This window comes from Alligator sinensis, unplaced genomic scaffold, assembly GCF_000455745.1.
Source record: "Alligator sinensis unplaced genomic scaffold, ASM45574v1 scaffold353_1, whole genome shotgun sequence".
Lineage (NCBI taxonomy): Eukaryota > Metazoa > Chordata > Crocodylia > Alligatoridae > Alligator > Alligator sinensis.
This window is the reverse complement of record NW_005842075.1, coordinates 1191582-1210901: the sequence shown is the minus strand read 5'-3', so window position 1 is coordinate 1210901 and position 19320 is coordinate 1191582. Positions and strand designations below refer to the sequence as shown.

The window sequence follows — 19320 nt, the reverse complement described above, 5'->3', positions numbered from 1 at the left end:
AACCTGCTCCTGATCACCCACTTGCCCCAGTGCTGGGGCTTCCCTGTGCCTCCTCCTCCACTGGAGGGGTCTTGCTGGCAACTCCTCCAGGCCCCTGGTGATGCTATAGGTTGGCAGGGTGTTGACAGCTCTGTCCTTGGCAAGCAAAGAGGAAAGCTCCTTGTAAAAGGGCATTGTTCACCCCTGGACCTCTTGTTGGCATCAAGCATATGGTGATACTGACTCATCACCTTGGTCTTGGTGCAGCACTCTGCCCAGTCCCTGTTGTAGCCCTGTGCCTACATCTACTGGGTGATGCAATTGAAGACATCTCTGTTGCAATGCCCTTCTGTATCTAGTGCTGAATTTCTTCCTTGCCCCAGATGGTGATAAAATCTCTCATCTCCCTGTACTCCCAGTCATGTGCCCCAGTTTCACTGGTGGCACAGGATGGGGTGGGGTTATCCATGGTACTGCCCATGGGGATTTGGGATCCATGGGTGGGTGAGGTTCTGGGTGCAAAGGGGTGGAAGGAAGGCTGGAAGGGTGGCAGGAAGCCTGGAACAATGGATGGCTAGAAGATGATTCTGACAAAGCCCTTCACCCCTTTAAGCTGCAGACCTAAAAAGCCTTCCAAAAGGCCAGGTGGTCATGAGCTGGGTTGCCTCTGTGCAGTCCCAGTCCTGAACTTCTGGCCCCTGACACCTCAATGCACCAGAAGTGAGCCACCCGCACCAGGTCCTCCCCAGCCAGGTCCTACTCAGCAGGGCGGCGGGGGAGGCATGCCAGACTCCACTTGGCAGGGTGCCTGGCCCTGGAGCTGCCTGGGAGGGGGTGCCAGTGCAAAGGCCAGGCTTCTGTGGGGCTGTGCCCATGCATGGAGGGGGTTTCCTGGGCTCCTAGTCATGTCCATGGGGTGACTCATGATGGGATACGGGGGCAGGGCCTGGGGACATGGGTACCCTGATGCCAGGGCTGGTGCAGGGACACACACCCCTCCCCCTCCCCAGCCTGGCTCCACCTCACAACTGACTGGAGGGAGGCCTTGAGGCTGGGGACTTAGGCTTCACTGACTCTTGTCAGTGACAGCTCAGGGGCAGGGACAGCAGACAAGAAGAGCAGACAAGTTCTGGCTGAGGTTAGAGCACCGCCCTGTCGGGAGGAGGGGTGAGTGGGGTGCCACAAAGCCCCATGGGATGCTGGCGGAATGCAACCTACTGTGACTTGCAATGGGATCTGGCACAGACTGCTCAATAAGCACTCTAACCTAAAGCACTTTCATCTGATACCACATCCATCCAGTGCTAATCCACCATTTTTAACATTCTCTACATGCTGTGACCATCTGTTCAGTTACAGTTGTAAACTGCTTTCTGTGTGCTTATCATGTGACAAGTGTAACATCTGTACCTAGCCAAAAAAGCATTATCATTGGCTAAACATACATCTGAAGATAGCCACTTAAACAGGCTAATCTTTAAACAGTTGAGCCAACACATAAGACCACTCAGGGGCATGAAGTATGCTAGTAAGTCTTTTCCCCTATTGAGACCTAACCCTTTTTATAGTTTTTGTGCACACCACAATAATACTAACATCTAATCAACAGAAGTAAAAAGAACCCATTTCAAAGCTGTTTTTGAAAACAACACAGGTTATATTATAGTTTCCTTCTTAATTGAATTGCTTTTTCTTGTAAATAGCAAAAAATAGAAACACATGTAATAGTTTATACTGCTCCAGGAAAATTCTAAGTTTAAAGTAAAAAAGTGACAACATTTCAATTTGTCTTAGATTTGCTAAAGGTTTTTTGTACTACATCTAAAAGTTGTGACTTTAAATTGTCACTAACACAACAGAAGTGTTGGGGTTCCTAGGAAATCCAAGCTCCTCAAAAAATGTTACTTCCCTAAATAGAATTAGACATTATTTTTTTCAGGTTGCCAAATACAAATACTTGAATAAGACACCTTTTCTTTAACCACCACCGTTGGTTACTTGGAATTGAGGAACTTTGTTCCACATATGACATCTTACTAGTTAAAGGGGTGGGCAATTATTTGGGCCCGCAGGTCACAGGGAATTTTGTTGAGGTGTTGTGGGACGGGTCAGCAACCCAGCTCCACCCTCCCCAACAGCTCACCAAACTCCCTATATAGCACGGGGCTGTGGGCAGGCTGGGGACGGTGTTCAGAAGGAGCAGGTGAGGCCAGGATCACAGCGTGGGATCACAGGGTGGTGAGAGTGCAGGGCCAGGGCCAGGGCCCAGAGCAGAGCTGCAACCTGCTGCCCACACACCCCTGTGATGGGCGCAGGCTCTCTGGGCAGGGCCAAGCAGGGAGTAGATTGTGGTTCACATCCACCTAGCTGAGCGTCCTGTCCATGCAGCTCCCAGCCAATCTCCAAGGAAACAGTGGGACAGTGACACTGTCCTGATCTCACTGACAGTAACACTGTCCCAGTCTCCTTAGGGCAGTGACAGCAAGGGCCCAGACCAGGGCAGAGTCCCATTTCTGCAGGCAGGGACATTCACTGAGCGCATCATGGCTCTGCCCCAGTCTTGCGCTGTCACTGCCCCAAGATCCCAGGGTTTCCCTGCTCCCGCCCACCCGTCCTGCTCCCCACCAGCCTGCGGCCCCATGCTAGCTGCCCAACCAAGCAGCCTGCCTGAGTGGGTCCCAACATCAGCAATGGGTGCAGGGCAAACTGTGCACACCACAATAATACTAACATCTAATCAACAGAAGTAAAAAGAACCCATTTCAAAGCTGTTTTTGAAAACAACACAGGTTATATTATAGTTTCCTTCTTAATTGAATTGCTTTTTCTTGTAAATAGCAAAAAATAGAAACACATGTAATAGTTTATACTGCTCCAGGAAAATTCTAAGTTTAAAGTAAAAAAGTGACAACATTTCAATTTGTCTTAGATTTGCTAAAGGTTTTTTGTACTACATCTAAAAGTTGTGACTTTAAATTGTCACTAACACAACAGAAGTGTTGGGGTTCCTAGGAAATCCAAGCTCCTCAAAAAATGTTACTTCCCTAAATAGAATTAGACATTATTTTTTTCAGGTTGCCAAATACAAATACTTGAATAAGACACCTTTTCTTTAACCACCACCGTTGGTTACTTGGAATTGAGGAACTTTGTTCCACATATGACATCTTACTAGTTAAAGGGGTGGGCAATTATTTGGGCCCGCAGGTCACAGGGAATTTTGTTGAGGTGTTGTGGGACGGGTCAGCAACCCAGCTCCACCCTCCCCAACAGCTCACCAAACTCCCTATATAGCACGGGGCTGTGGGCAGGCTGGGGACGGTGTTCAGAAGGAGCAGGTGAGGCCAGGATCACAGCGTGGGATCACAGGGTGGTGAGAGTGCAGGGCCAGGGCCAGGGCCCAGAGCAGAGCTGCAACCTGCTGCCCACACACCCCTGTGATGGGCGCAGGCTCTCTGGGCAGGGCCAAGCAGGGAGTAGATTGTGGTTCACATCCACCTAGCTGAGCGTCCTGTCCATGCAGCTCCCAGCCAATCTCCAAGGAAACAGTGGGACAGTGACACTGTCCTGATCTCACTGACAGTAACACTGTCCCAGTCTCCTTAGGGCAGTGACAGCAAGGGCCCAGACCAGGGCAGAGTCCCATTTCTGCAGGCAGGGACATTCACTGAGCGCATCATGGCTCTGCCCCAGTCTTGCGCTGTCACTGCCCCAAGATCCCAGGGTTTCCCTGCTCCCGCCCACCCGTCCTGCTCCCCACCAGCCTGCGGCCCCATGCTAGCTGCCCAACCAAGCAGCCTGCCTGAGTGGGTCCCAACATCAGCAATGGGTGCAGGGCAAACAGGCCAGGGTGCCCAGGCAGCAGGGCTGGGTAAGGCAGCAGTGGCAGCCAGGAGGAGTTGCCCCCACTGCTGGCCTGCCAGGACAATGGAGTCTGGCAGCCATACTGCCCCAGCCCCACTGTGCACCTGGGCATGCATCACCGCCCAGGCTGTCCTGGGCTGGACATGACTGGGGGACCTGCTGTGGGCTGAGCAAAATTGCTTCATGAGCCGGATCCAGCCTGCAGGCCATATTTTGCCCACAACTGTTCTAGCAGGAGGGATATATTGCATCCATACTGATGTATCTATTGAGATTGGAAAGTGGCTATTCAAATAAGCAAATAAGAAGTGTTCTGAATGTGCTCCTAGCACACAAGGAAATGAACAGTGGTGATTTTTTTTTAGTTTTTTATAGATTTGTGCTACAAAGGCAGGTTTTATTTTCTTAGACAAATGCAATTTCTGCTTCTAGTTTTCATTAAAGACAGAGTTTACATTTACTTGGGGTCACTGACTGCTTCTAAGGCTGCTTCATTCAATGCAATGAATCTGAATTGGTCTAGCACTTTATTAAATTTGATGTAAAATATCTTCCTCTGTGGCCTCTATCATTGATAAAGAAAGTGAAAGCAGGGAATCACTTACCAGTCTCAGAAGCTGTCTTCACAGAAAGAAGTTTGACACCCTCTTTATCTGATGGGGCTCTGTTTTAGTTGGAAGAAGATAAGCAAACAATTACTTTTGGATACAGGGGAGAAAAGACAACAGACAGAAAAAAGTGGAACTGTACAACTACCCCTTGAGACTTAGCTCATAGGGGATAACAAATGGAGTAGGAGTTTAATCTCCAGTCTAGTGGAAAGGGAGCCAACACAGAGAAAACTGGGAACTGGTGTACTTCAGGCCATTCTGCAGCAACAAGTGAGGGTTAGCACTGCCGGTCTCCGTATGTATGAGAAATGTGAGCTGCCTTGTTCTCAATCACATATTTTCCTTTTGGGTATTTTTAAATATGTTAATGGGCTTTTTATATTTAAGTAGAGAAAAGCAGAGAGAAGCACATGCAAAAATTGCTGCATTCCTGTGTCCTGTGACTAGGCTGACAGGAATGCAATGACATGGTCTAACTTACTGTTCGGTTCCATTCTCTTGCCTCTCTGGAGAAGAAAAAAAAAGACCAAGTTTATGTTTTTGTGACTGTATAGAGTTTGACTAAATAAAAAGTTCAAGCTCAGCCAATACTAGCATAAGCCTAATTGGCAATTTCATAGTACTGCAGCAAATACACTAATAATATTTTTATTAACAGGAATGTTAATTTGCACTCATATAACTCCTTTCACTGACAGAACGATCTCACCACAGTTTTCTGGTGTCTGGCTATTCTCTGTCCTTCATGTTAAAGTTGGTCCTCTTTGCCTGGAATAATTAACTACTTTGGGGCTAGGCAAAGAGCATGAAATCAATAGCCTGTGAGAGGAAGGGAGATGTGGGGTCCAGGTCCTTCTCTAATAGCTATTTAAGTATTTTACTTTAGGTTGGCAGTGAAACAGGGCATTGAAAAAGTTATAGATCTCTCCTTCTCCCAAGTGAGTGCAATAAGTAGTGAGCTCTAGATTCACACAAATGCACTCTTTCAACAAATATTTAATTCTGCCAAGCAAAGAGGAAAAGCATCAATAGGAGTGACTGCAAACAGCCTGTCCCAAATTCCCTATCACTTAAGTCACTCGATGAATGAGTTTTAGTTAAAGCGCCCCCGCTGCCATTTTAAAGTGTGGGGGTGCTGATACATGAGACGCAGAAGCTGGCTGGAGTGTGGTAATTACCATGCTCCAGCAGTCTCGATTAATTATGTTTGCTATGACCCACTGTAACTACAATGCATCGAAGCAGCTTCATGCCTCATGTATAGGCACCAGATTTAGGGGTGAATTCTGGGAGAATGTAGGTTTAATCTTCTCAGGCAAGGGAGGGAATTGAATCTAGGTCTCCTCATTTTTGAGAAATGTTCTAGCCAATTAAATTACTGGATAAAGAGCTAGTAACATCTCCACTTGTATAGATGTATTTGGTGTGGAGTCTGTTCTGCCAAGTAGCCTTTACGTGCAAGTCTCTCTTGGTCTCTCCTGAATACACTTTACCCACCCACTCCTCCATTCATGCTCCAGACCTGGAAATAAGATGGTGAAAAAGCTCTGGAGCATCCCTCTGCAGCCACTTTTAGACCTTGGCCTTCAGCATGCTTGGGAATGCACACTGTTGATGACCCCAAAGTATTTTCACTGGAATATTTATTTCTATGCTTGGAGCATGTGTACGAGAGCATATGTAGAGTGTGGGATGTGCTCAAGAACAGTTCAGCTAGGATGCGAGCAGTGTTCATGAGCCCTGAGAATGCCTACCAGATCCAGCCCTGATGCTGAGACAGGCAGTGGAAAGAAAGCCTAGTGAATAAGACATGAGCTGGATGCTGAGCTGCTCTTGCATACTTGTCAGATGTACTTTAATTTGGAAACTTTTGCCTGTGTTAAAAACTATCAGCTGGCCAAAACTATATTTGGCCAGCTGAAGCTAAGCAAATACTTCAGGAGAACTCATAGATATTCACTGATTTTTTTTAATGAATTTGATTTGACTGAGTTCACATTCACAGAGGGAAAAAGCAAGGAAATTTTCTCTATCTAAATTTTGACTCTTAAGCTTGGAGCATTTAGTAATTTCCCAGGCAAGTATCACAATGTCCTCTCTATATTTTTTTCAGTTTGCATTGCCATTTGCTAAATTTAATACAATTTCAGTTTACCTAGGCTATTTACCTTGGCCTGAACCTTGAAGACCTTTTTGTACGCTCCAAGCCCCAGGAATTACATAACTAAATCCCTGTACAGAACTCTCAGCTCATGCCCATTTACAAGAAGATAGAGACTGTATTTGGCTTCAAATTCAAGTACCCATCTCAATGGTACCTTGCTTTTGCCTCTAACTCACTAAGTTGGCCCTTTGCTGTATTTGGCAAAATTAATGCAGTAGGGTTGCTTCCCCATTCAACATCTTACATGCTTCCCCATTCAACATGTTCCTCTTCAACATCTTATATAGAATGATTTATCAAAACCACTGCTTATTTAAATAAATATTCTTTGTCCAGAGATTTTTTTATCCATTTATATATTTTATGTGTACAGAGAAAGATATAATTATTAGTTCTATTTCTCCTAAAAGAAAACATTGATTTTCTCCCCTGTATTTTGAACAGAGCTGATTTTGTTTAGCAGCAAATTCAACTTATTTTGCATCCTGCTGAGCCAAGCAGTTCCTCTCAGTACACAAGATTCATTGATAGAGTCAGCACAGCTGTTCATCAGGTAACCACAGCATAAGGGGGAGCATTAAACTCCGTACGTTGTTGTGCTCTACAAGCATAAGCAATATAACTGTTTCCTTCCTTACCCATATCATACACTAGTCTTGATAAAGAAGTGTTTTGTTTTGTTTTGTTTTGTTTTGTTTTGTTTTGGGTTTTTTTGTTACTAAAAATTAGAAGGATTAGCTATCAGATTGCAATTAAATGTGTATGGCAGGTCAAATAAAAAAAAACCAGCAATATTTCTCCAATATGTTATAATGTATTGAAGACAGTTTGCATAAAGAAAACTGTTGAACAAATACCTGGGGTTGTCTTCCGGCACATTTTGCACAAGGCCACCAGAATGAATACAGACAACGTTATTACTATTAAGGCAATCACGACTGGCAAAATAACATCTGCAAAAGATGGATAAAATTATTTTACTGACTACATTCCACTTGTAGAACTTTAAAATATATTAATATAAAGTAAATTAATGATGTACCCCAGCCCCTCCCACAGCAGCAGCAAGAGCTGTTCACTTCTCTTCTGTATATGTTGTTCCTCATATATCCACTAGGTGGCAGGCTTGCAGCTTTTTGAAAACAAGGCTGTAGGACGCAAGGCCTTCCCTCCCCCATCCCTAGTCATTCTGGAGCCTCTGTCTTCAATGTCAGTTGCAACTATGCGGAGAGTGTATTTCTGCACACTCTTCCTTAGGGCATTGTTATAATTTTTCCCTGCATTGGAATATTCAGCTTGTAACCTGTAATCGCGATTAGGTCACCCCAAATGGTAATAGCCCCATATAAATTGTCATCACCAATGTTCCAGGAGCTTGTTTGGGTTTTTTTAAGTCACGTACAATAAAACAAGATGAATCTGGAACGTAGTGGCTAAAGTGATTATTTCTCCTTTATCATGACAAACACCGAAAGACATGTAGAAATTGCTATCTGGTAACATTTTTTCTCTGTTCGTACAACCAGGGATGTAGAACACAAGCTTTCTTTAAAAATGAGGGCATTTCTCTCCTTTTATTATTTCCCACCATCTGCCATTTCCTGACAGGTGTTTCCCAGCCAAGAAGAAAGGACATGTAAAAAGAAGTTATGTAATAGTGATGCTTTTTTGGAAAATGTACATGACAGCCCCTGTTTTTCTCAGGTTATAATTGTTCATAGCTACATTCTGTCAGGCTCATATTTAACAGGCTGTAACCCAGTGACCTAGAGAAGAATGCTCCCAAGTCTTCCTGCAATATGGGAGACTTAGGTTTGATCCCAAACCAGGCTCTAGCACTCCTTGAGCTGGCAGGAGCTGGCAGAGCTGAAGAGGCAGAGCACTGCAGCATTCAACAGCCACCTTTTCACACTGATTAAATGGCGGTATTGCCAAGATACTGGGAGAGTGGGCTTGTTCCTTGCTTACTGTGCTGAAGGAGTAATAGATTCAGACTCTAGGGCAGAACAGTGGGAGATCATTTGCGTCACTCACCAGCAGTCTTTCTGCTTTCAGCTAGAAGCACTAATATTAGTGTCTGTTATATTACCTGGATCCAATGGAAGGGCTGACCTGGATTGAAAGACAGGAGCTGCTAAGAATAGCCTAGGAAGGAGGATGATATGGGCAAGTGACATCTTCATGGCTCCCCCAAGGATGCAGCTCTTTCCAAAAAGTTTGTTGAGGCACTTAAAAAATGTATGTATTGGTACTGAAGTATTGTTATTCAAATTTAGAGCAGTGGTTCCTAAACTAGAGGTTGCAATGCCAAGTGGGATCTGAGGCACCTTAGAAATTCAATGGTAAATAGTCAGGTTTGCACTGGGAGTGGGGTAGCAACCCTGGAAGACTGGGAGTTTCTGTCTTAGAGAGACACTTAGGTTGTGTGTAGCTACACAAATACTCTGGTCTTAGAAATCAGAGCTGCAGTAATACTGCCCCACTAGATGCATGTGTTATACTATATAGTAAGTAAGGGCCTATAAGTAGCATTCAGTTGCCAACTGTTTGGAGACACCCTGACCCCTTTGCCTGGAATGATTCTTTTAGGGTTAACTTAAAGGTTTGTGAAAACAGAATGATTGAAGGTCCCTCTACATGTGCAGGTAAAGGCACAATGGCACCTAATATGTGATGCACGCGTGTATGGCAAGAGTGCAATTGTGGGATCACGCAATAGATCCCATTGCACCTTATTGCCAGTGCCGGGGGAGCCTGGGATTGTGATCCTGGGCTTCTCCTGCACCAGTTCCCTCAGCTGAGCCCCACAGCCAGTGGGACTTGCAGCAGGGCAACATTCCCTGTGCTGTCCCTGCTGTGAGCCCTACAGCTGGCATCAGCTGCAGGACTTGCAACAGGGGCAGCACTGCGAATGCCACTACCACTGTGAGCCTCTTCGGCCGTAGGGCTTCCAGTGGGCAGAAGGCTGCTGCTGCTGCTGCTGCTGCTGTGAGCCCTGCAGGTGATGAGGCTCACAGTGGTGGCATTGTTCTTCCCACTGCTGGTGCTGTGAGCCCTACAGCTAAAGAGACTGCCCGCTCTGTGAGCCCCACAGCCAATGAGGCTCAGTGGTGCAGCAGTGTTCTCTGGGCTGCAAGCCCTGTGGCTGGCAAGGCTCCCAGCAGGGCCAGTGCAGGGAATTCTGCCACCACTGCCAGCCTTATCAGCTGTGGCGCTGGTAGCATGTGGTGCACCCCTGTGACTAGGAGCCTCTCTGTTGATGAGCTCCCAGCCAGAGGGGAGCAGTGGGACACATGTTCAATTAATTGCATGATTAGAACAACCTACAAAGTTACTACACATTTTTTGTGGAATAACTGTGTAGCTTACTGCTTGTTTTATCACACCAGTAACTGGTTGAACATATAGCTGGGTCACAACTGAAGGCAAGATAAACTGGTTAATCATGCCTTAAGTGTAACATGTACAGGGGGCCAGAGTCATACAGTTCCCCCTTGTCTTCACTCCATGGGGTAGCCAAGTTCAGGCTTTTCACTTGCATTACTTCACCCTCAGTCCTTGGGAATAATTGTACAGCTCCAAGGTAAGAGCAGTGTCAGCTTGATGTTCATTAAGCCCTGTTTCTCTTTGAGAAAAGCCTTATAACAAAGACAGTTAAATTAGTTTTGTAATTAGGGTCCATGGTCCCGTAAGGATTGAGATAAGGCTGCCAATTTCATTTTTGACAGAACCTCGATCACTCGCGCAGTACCACGCAGCTCTGCTGCAAATTCTAAAGATGCAGCATGAAGGAACATATTTACTCACTAGAAAAAGGGGAGCTGTCCACTATCTTGTCCTTGCCTCCAGAGTGGCCAGAACTTTCTGGAAAAGAAAAGAGTAGTGTTTTATGGCCAATGTTTTGTTATCATTTTCTCTTCACCTACCCTTGCTGGATTTTTATACAACCAGTCCTGAAGAGAAGCACAATTCTCTCTATCTTCCTCAGCATGGGTGCTCAGAAGAACAGAGAAAATACCATTCGAGTTGACAGATTGCTTCAGTGACTTTGAGCCTGGAGGAGAAGTCTTCCATGACAGCGGGTTTTAGCTGAAGGGATTCTGCAGTGGGCTAGGAGAAAATACTCATCAGGGACAAGGTATGTGCACCCTCATAGTGATTATGTGGCACCCTACCTTGGCACAATCTGCTCACAAACACACTAAAAGTGCACACAGTACACAGTCTCATTCAGGAAGTTCAATGTTACAGATATTTCCAACAAGGCCAAAAAAAAAAAAGAAAGAAAAAAAAGGTGGGTGAAACTTAAACACACATTTGAAAAAAGTCTGACTAAGGGATCTACAAGCAGAAGCTAATAATAAATGAAAGAACACAATGAGCTAAAATGTTAGTAGTCTAACTGCTTTCTTGAGTCAGGTGTTTCAGTGGGAGTTGGATGCTTTCTCTGCTGCATTTATAGAGAAGAGAAATGGTTGGTTAGTATAATCAACAGTAGGTGTTCTCTGGGGATTTTCCAGAGGCTGTAGTATAAGGCACTGTTTTCTACCTTCAGGCACTAATCTGAATTCGAGTCAGGTATCAACTACCAAACAAGTTTATTACTGCACTGCAGAAAGGTTATAGAAAAGCAAAATCACTGAACTTAAGAGAAGGCAAATGTCTATGCTTCTCTGCTTGCCATTCTCATCATACACAAATTAACAAAAAAAGGTTTGAGCCCTACATGCAATAGCACATGAGCCATTGTGCACCTAGAGTTGCACATACAATTACTGTAGCTGGGTGTGCAAACTAGGCAACTGCCCAAGTACTATGGGGTACTAGTTACTAGTTACCCCATAGAAAATCCCGATGGGGTACTAGTTACCCCACAGAAAATCTAGAGTAAATGAGTGGGTTACATAGGCTCATACAATTGTGTTCACAGCTCTAGTCAGTTTTTCTCATGTAGCACATGCTTACTGCAGAAACTGTTACCAAATCCGTCACCACTTAATGGTTATCTGTGTGCTCTGAACACTGGTGTACCTTACATTGCATGTACGTTACAGAGTCAACCTGTTGCATGTCTCCACCCTGAGGTGCCTAATAATATGGTCATAATAGAAAAGTGTAAGCATTTATATAAGTCATCTATGACATGAAAAATAGCTCCCACACAGCAAAATACAGGGAGGAGAGCATGTTAAAGATACATAGTGGGATATAACAGGGGTCACATATATATTTTTCACTTATGTTACAGATAGCAACCCTATTGGTGCCTATGTGCTGTCCCCAAGTACTTGCAATCTAACCAGGCTAGGATTAGTCGGGGAGGCAAGGAAATTAAGTATTATTAGCCGTATGTTACATATGGGAACTAAGGCACAGAAAGAGCTTAAGTTGTTTTTATAAGGTGACCTCAGAGCTAGGAACAGAATAAAAAGCTCCTGAATCCTTAGTCTAATGCTGTAGCCTCAAGGCTGTCATCTATGAATGGCATAGATTTCTTGTAACAAATTGAAAATCTGGTCTATCTAGGTTTTAGAGCTTGGGCTCATCTGATGAGAGCTTCAGGTTTTCATAACAAACTATTCTGTTCAACTATAAAATAATACCTTGCCTACAACTGCAAAAGGAGTGAGAGGGGCAGGATCCCATCTGAGTGGCCACTGACCCTCAGAATACAGGTCATCTGCTTGGTGAGGGTTAGGGCCATTGGGCCCCTTGGCCAATCAGCAGCAAGTGGCAGGACCACCACAAAAAGGCCACCCTCCCTCCCTCCCTCCAGGGCTGGCGTGGAACCCTGCTTCTCCTGGCTGTGTACCACCCTATCTCTAGGCACAGCCAATAGAATTGCGAGGACAAATGGTTGACATGTATTTCCACCAATGAACTGAAAAACAGAACTTTTTTCAATCTGTTCCTCATTCAGTAATGAACAAGGGACAAAGGGTTTAAACACAGGATGGTCCAGTATAAAACAGGACCATGGTCACCTTAATCCTGTGGCTTGTTTTTCCAAAGGCTTTCTGGATAGTATAGGTTTGCTGCAGTTTCCATACAAATAGATTCTAAGAACTGTTTAACATCCAGTGTGAACAGGGTGCCAGTGCACTAGACTAAGAGTCATAAGACTTGGGTTTTAGGCCTGGCTATGACTGATTAACCCTGTGACCTTGGCAAGCTCTTTTAGCTCTCTGTTTCTTTTCCTGACCTGCCTTTGGCTTGCCTTAGCCCATAACATGTTTGGATGAGGATTGTTTTTTAATGTATAGTGCCCAGCATAGTGGGGCCCTGTTCTCAAAAAGGGCATCATCTAATATAATACAGGCGATGGCAGTAGTCCAAGGCCATTATGTCTGCAAAATCAGAAGGTTTCTTCAAAGTACAAATTAGCTTTTCCATGGTGTCTATCTGTGATGTGATTATAATGTATGGCTAGAGTCTGCTATCTTAGACACTTTATGATGGTTAATTCTAATAATTTTCATAATTCAATGCTATTGCTTCAGATTCTCCAAAGGAATACTAGCAAACCATTCATTACCTACCTCTACTACTATAGTAAGAATTAAGCAAGCAAACAAAATGTACAAGATCAACTGAAACTGGGTACTGATCTACTATAGCAACAGAAACAAAAAAGAAAGGCTTGCAGCATTAAATACCAGTCCTCCTCATCCCAAGTGTGAATTTGGAAGATGCGCAAGTTACAGAGAATAATCTATGCAGTATCACTGTTCATATTGAACTCTACTTGGACAGATTAAAAAAAAAAGGCTGCAATATTTTACAGAAGCCTATCAGAAAAAGAAAGCAAATCTAAGGTGCAATCTATACTGGTGTTGTTATTCAGAAAGAAAGAAGAAAATCCAGAATTAATTGATATGTTTCCAAAAAAAAAAAAAAAATTCTGAGAAGAATGGAGCCAGTACCTATCAGTGTACAGCTGGCATTTAGTAAGTGTCTTACAAACGTAAATGCCTAATTGAGAGAGGTAAAGGACACATCTTCAAGTGTCACAAAGCCTTTTAGAAATGAATCTTCATTAATTACTTTAGTGCTCTTAGCTAGCAGTTTGCAGAGCAGCAGGAGTCATAGGCATTGTTAATGAGGAAGAAATGGACCTCATATCACATAATGCATAATGTTTATTAGCCCACTACTGTCAGCTGCAGTGTCCACTTCAGCAATTTTCAGTGCCATACAGTAATTCTTGCTATTGTCAGCAAGCTGCTACCCTAATGTCTTGATTAGAATTTGTTTGGAAAGTAAGAAGTTTGTAGTAGTGCTGAAGTGATGATGTTGCCATGATGATCCAGGAGATATGCAAGAGGCAAGAATTTTTCTGGGTGATAGCTTTTATTGAACAATCATATGGTTGGTATAGACATAGGCAAGCTTTCAGTTATCACAGTACCCTTATTCAGGCCTCACAAAGTTTGTGAATGTTTCAGATGGGGAATCTAGCCACAAACAACAGTTTTTATGATGTTATATTAAGCCTGACTTACACAAGTAATATACAAGTTACAAAGAGTTGGGCATATAAGTTTGTGAGTAGGTGCATTGAGATGGGGGCTATGCAACTTCAGTTATTTCCATCTGCTGTGGACCTCACTGCCAGCACCCTTGCTTTTGTGGCCTACATACCTGATCACAGAAAATAGGGCTAGACTTATAGCTAGTGCAGGGCATGATTTCTGCTAAATGGGTGCCAACCAGGATCATGTAGCTTGTCTCCAAAGCTTGCATAGAGTTTTCCACTTCTTTCCTGTGTGCAATTCAATGTGTTACATTTGATCTATGGAAGTCCTCCACAGTTTAGGACCTGGCTTTCTGAGCATCTGTTTTTCCATGTATGTGCTGCCATGGCAATGGAATGCAGCTAGCATGTTATGAATGAAGTAAGATGTTTTGGGGCTCAAAAGCAATGGCCAACTCATTTTAACATGCATAGTAGGGCTGCATGAAGCTTTGGTAACCAATTCAATTTGCAGGAGATTTGGCCCGATTCAGCAACAGAATCTCCAAATCTGCATCGAATCGGGAAACCAACTAAAAGGTCCGAATCGAATTGGAAGCCTCCAAATTGATTTAGAAAAGACTGTTGTGGTGGGCAGAGCGGGAAAGGAAGGGGAATTGGGGGGAGGGATTGGTTCTGGGACTGGGACAAGCTGCCCAGCCAGGGCAGGGGGACATGGGACTGGGGGAGTGGGGTGGGGAGACGCAGGATGCGGGTGCAGCAGCACTTGGAGCGATGCTCTGCTGCTGCTTGCCCAGCTGGGACAGGTGGCGATGCAGACGCGGCTCATTCTGGGCAGAAGGGGGCAAGCAGCAGCAGGGCATAGCCCACCGCTTGCTCAGCCAGGGTGGGCTGGGGGGCAGGATGTGGGTGCAGCAGCGATGGGAGCAGGGGCTATGCCCTGTTGCTGCTTGCCCCCTTCTACCCAGAGTGAGCCTTGCCTGCATTGTGCCCCCATTCCCACCCTGGCTGGACAAGCGGCAGCAGGGCATAGCTCCTGCTCTGTGAGCTGCTGAGCCCACATCCCGCCCCCTCCCACCCCGCTCCCTGAGTCCGGGCTAGACAGCTTGTCCCAACCCCAATACTTCTCTCCCCCACCCCCTTTCCCTCCCCCCTCTGCCCACCACAACAGATTTACCAGCTGGAGGCAGCTGTGTCCAGCACAGTAAGGACTGCTGCCTGTTTAGTCTATGGCCAAATCTCTGAAACGGTGCTGAATCTTCGGATCCGCTTCAGCCAAATCGAATCGGGACAGTGATTTGAATCTCCTAATCAAATCACTGTCCTTCTGAATCAACTAAATGCGAATCCAAAGTGAATACTTGCTGCTTTGCACAAGCCTAATGCATAGCACTTTTCCTCCAGCTGTAACTTAGTAAATACCATTATCTGGACGCTGCTATGCCCTTATGGTTCTGTATTATATTTGTTGGGTAAGATGTAAAAATCACTAAAGCAACCATACTCGTTTTAGGAATCTCATCCTATGTGGTAGTAATAATATGCAGAACCAATAGTACCTGTAGGAAGGAATATTATCAGCATTATACAGTCTGCAACATATTCAATATATGATCTGGCCAGAATAATTATATATTAACCTGATGCAAAGGGTCAGCACATGACAGCAGCAAAAGTGCAGCAAGAGTGCCAAAATGACTTTATGTGCCTTTAGGATTCCAGTCTGCTCAGGTGCTTTTATAGCCCCTGATGTAAATTAGAGCTTTCTAGAGCTGCTGTAAGTTATAGAAACTTTTCCTCAACAGTCCTTGGTTTGCCTCACAGCCCAGACTGTATGCCATGTGCTCATAGTCTAATTCCCCCTCTTAATAATTCCCCCAAATAAAAGAAGAAAATATTCACCACTTCCACCTTGGCAGGAAAGATAGTAGGTGGACCTTTTACTGTATCCAATATTTTCTGTTTCTGTCAGACAGCTGGAGAAAGAGTTCTATACATGTTAAAATGAGTTGGCTATTGCCTTTGAACCTAAAAACATCTCCACCCATTCCCAATTCTCCCTCCACCTCTCAACTCCTTGTCAGATCCTTTCCTTCTTCCTGTCCCAGATCTCCTTTCTGGTCTCTACTACCAGTCTCCTCGAGTGGGAGTACTCTACTCCCAGCCTTTTTGGTGTATGCCCAATTAGGATGGAATCCTTTCAATTTTAGCTGCAAAGCTCTAGTAAACTTACTGAGCATGCATGAAGTGTTTTTTCAAGGTCTTATAATTTGCCCGATTTTAGTAAATTTCCACAGAGATGACACAACTTCTTCTACTATGTTTCTACCAAACTTCAACTGTGTCTAGACAGAAAACGTACCAAATCTGGGAGCAGCACTTTCAAACACATCATGGTGCTCCCTGTGTACTAGCTCCCTAACTGGAAGCCATGTAGCCAAATTTGTGCTGTGCAAGGGATAAACTAATTAGCACATGACCTTCAGGCCCCACTTCCAAAACATGGGGACACTAGTGCTTTCTGAAGAAAAGATATCCCCTAACAGCAAAAAGCTGTATTTTACCCAAGCTTTTTTCATAGAAACTAAGGAACCATTTGAAGTAAGCAGTAACCAATATGTAAAATGTCAGTCCAATCATGTAAAGTTTGGTAGAGTTGATGGCCCTGAAGTGGAAAATTTGGGGCAATATTAATAATAGGCCCACCTATAACATGCAGTTCCGCTCTGGTCACTTCAGATGTAGAGAAAACAGTGAAGTCCATTTCAGAGCTCATAAACTATTTAACACGATACTACCTAATTCCTAAAGACTATAGTAACCTACCTTATCCAGAAACTGCAAAAAATCTTCTAAGCCATCACCATTAATAAAGCTGAACAGAGCTGAAAATATCTTTTCCATACATAGTTTCACCTGGATTCTGTCAAGACTTGAAAGAACTAGAGATTAAAAAAATGTTTCTCTTTCTGTCTGTCCTTTCTTCTAGTCAAGCAGCTAATATGTAAGCATGTTCTGGATAAGGATCATCACTGGCACATAAATGCAATTGTGCTTATCAGAGCAATGCAGTCTCTGTTTTCAGTTATTTTCTAAATTATGAGGCATCATCCTCTGTTTGATGGTATAGTTCTACGCTTCGAGAAAGAAAAAGACAAGAAGGAGGCAGCAGCTCACTGCTAACAAAGTACTGTAATTGTTCTATCTATTCCTGGGTCACCACACCCTCTAGGGCTATAAATCAAAAAGGCAGATGTTCTGTATAAAGTATCTGGAAAGATTTTCTGATTCACCATTGAAAGGTGAGGTGTACAAAATTTGCTAAATTAACTCTTTGTTGGAAGTTGTGACAGGGGGCCATCCCAAGGCTGGTCACAACGTCAGCCCGCCCACCTGACTCATCTGCCATGCCTTTGTTAATATAAAATAGTTGTTTCTAGGCAGGAGGCTGCCCATTTAATGCCCTGATGCTAAGGGCTTAATAGACAGCTCTGAACCACTCCTACACTGTGTCCCATGCCTCACAGATGGCATCCAAAATCCACTATTACCCGTCTGGTCCCTTAAGTCGGCTGCTCTCAGCTTCTGACCCAAACTTGGCCTTAGGCGTCCTCAGACATACCTTGGTCACAACTGACACTATTACTCCCCCAGCCTCTTAGTTGGGCCACACTATCTACCCCCTCTCTGGGGTCTCAGCTCCAGCCAGCCTATTCACAGTCCTTCAGGCACCACAGACCCTACTCTATGCGACTTCCGGCTCTCACTCTACCCCCTTACTAGGGCTTCTGGGCCTGATGCCCCTTGAACCTCAGGTGTCTGTCAACATGCCTGGACCCCTAACTCAGCCTATGGCCCACTCAGGCCTCAGGTGTCTGTCAACGTGCCTGGACCCTGCCTTAGGCCCCACACAGTGGACCTGGGCCTTGTGCTTTTCTGCTGGGGTATGCTCCCCTAGCCTTTTCCCTCCATGGGGTACCCACAAGGCAGGGGGGGATGAGGCTTTCTGGCACCCCACACTTGCCTTTCTCTAGGGAGGCATGGGTATGGCATTTCCTGGGGACTACCCCTCTGTAGGTAGCCCCACCACACCAGCCAACCCCAACAGGGGTGAAAACTGGCAGATGGTGAAAGACAATAACCTATCTTGTTTCATTTTATCCTCAAAAACCCAATACCAAAGTAGCCTCAATATCCTGTAGTTTCCTTTTTTTTTTTTTTTTGGAAGGCAGCCACATGAAACTCTTTTTACAAGTAAAACAAGTGCATAAATAACTCAGACAGAATACTGTAATCTAAATCAAAGTAACATTAAGAGCCTTAAACATTATCCATTGGTCTGACTGTACTTTTTGGTTAGGCCTATGATTACATGAGCCAAAGGTTTGCCACTTTTATCACGTTCTAATTCTTTCAAACTATCTTTTCATGCCTCCTGTTGCTCAGAAGCAGTAACCACTATAGCAGTTGTGAGATAAGACTGCTGATCTGAGTTTCTGGATAATTACTTGTGTACATAAAGGGTCAAACCCTCCTTGTCTTACTCATATTAGTTGTCCTGTTAGTTCTGGAGAGAGAACTTCTCTGAGTTAAGAATCACTTAACAGTCCAGACAGAGCAATGAAAATATCCATGGCTGTAGTAGGAAGTTGATTCAGTTGACTATAGCTTAATTCAGCCTTCAGTAAGAAACCTCTTCATAGTAACATTGTATTTGGTGGATTTAGATTCTTATTGCCTTAACATCCAAAGTCCATGGTGAGTCCTTTACGAATCACCTCTTGCAGTGTAATAACAAAACATCATAATTTCTGCTATTGCTTACATGAGGGGTCAGTGTTATCAACCTTTAAGAATGGGGGGCCACGTCTTGCACTGGAGCAGTCACCACAGGTTTTCACTTCCCTCGGCAGCACCCCCCTCCACAACGCTCCCTGCTCCAGCCCCTTCCACTGACTGCTGCTAATCTCCAGTGCCAAGGGAATACTCAGCCACAGGTTTAATGGCATGAGGCAGCAGTGGGGGATGGGGAACCCCTTGGGGTAGAGCAGGGACACTGGATGCTGCAGACAAGACTGGCAGCACATGGCAGAGAAATGTATGGCTCAGGGTGGAGAAGGGGCTCCTGCTATCAAATGCCACTGATCTTCAGAACTGTTGGCCAGATCCAATTTCTTCACAGGCTATGCTCCGCCACTCTCTTCAGTTGCTTTTCAGCTCTCTCTGAT

The 19320-nt window shown here is 44.6% G+C and overlaps 1 protein-coding gene across 4 annotated transcripts in view; it reads right to left on the bottom strand.

Annotated features, from left to right (window-relative positions):
• EMCN (endomucin) overlaps positions 1 to 19320 on the bottom strand; it is a 113694-nt gene that overhangs the window by 23719 nt on the left and 70655 nt on the right. The window contains exons 4-7 of one of the 4 annotated variants that reach the window (XM_006023670.3): positions 10426 to 10482; positions 7476 to 7571; positions 4936 to 4960; positions 4449 to 4507 (exon numbers count right to left, since the gene is read on the bottom strand). In XM_006023670.3, coding sequence (XP_006023732.1) covers positions 4449 to 4507; positions 4936 to 4960; positions 7476 to 7571; positions 10426 to 10482 — 237 coding nt within the window. The remainder of the gene's footprint in view (positions 1 to 4448; positions 4508 to 4935; positions 4961 to 7475; positions 7572 to 10425; positions 10483 to 19320) is intronic. The other 3 variants (XR_003094064.1, XM_025204264.1, XR_003094065.1) reach the window with 3 other exon arrangements.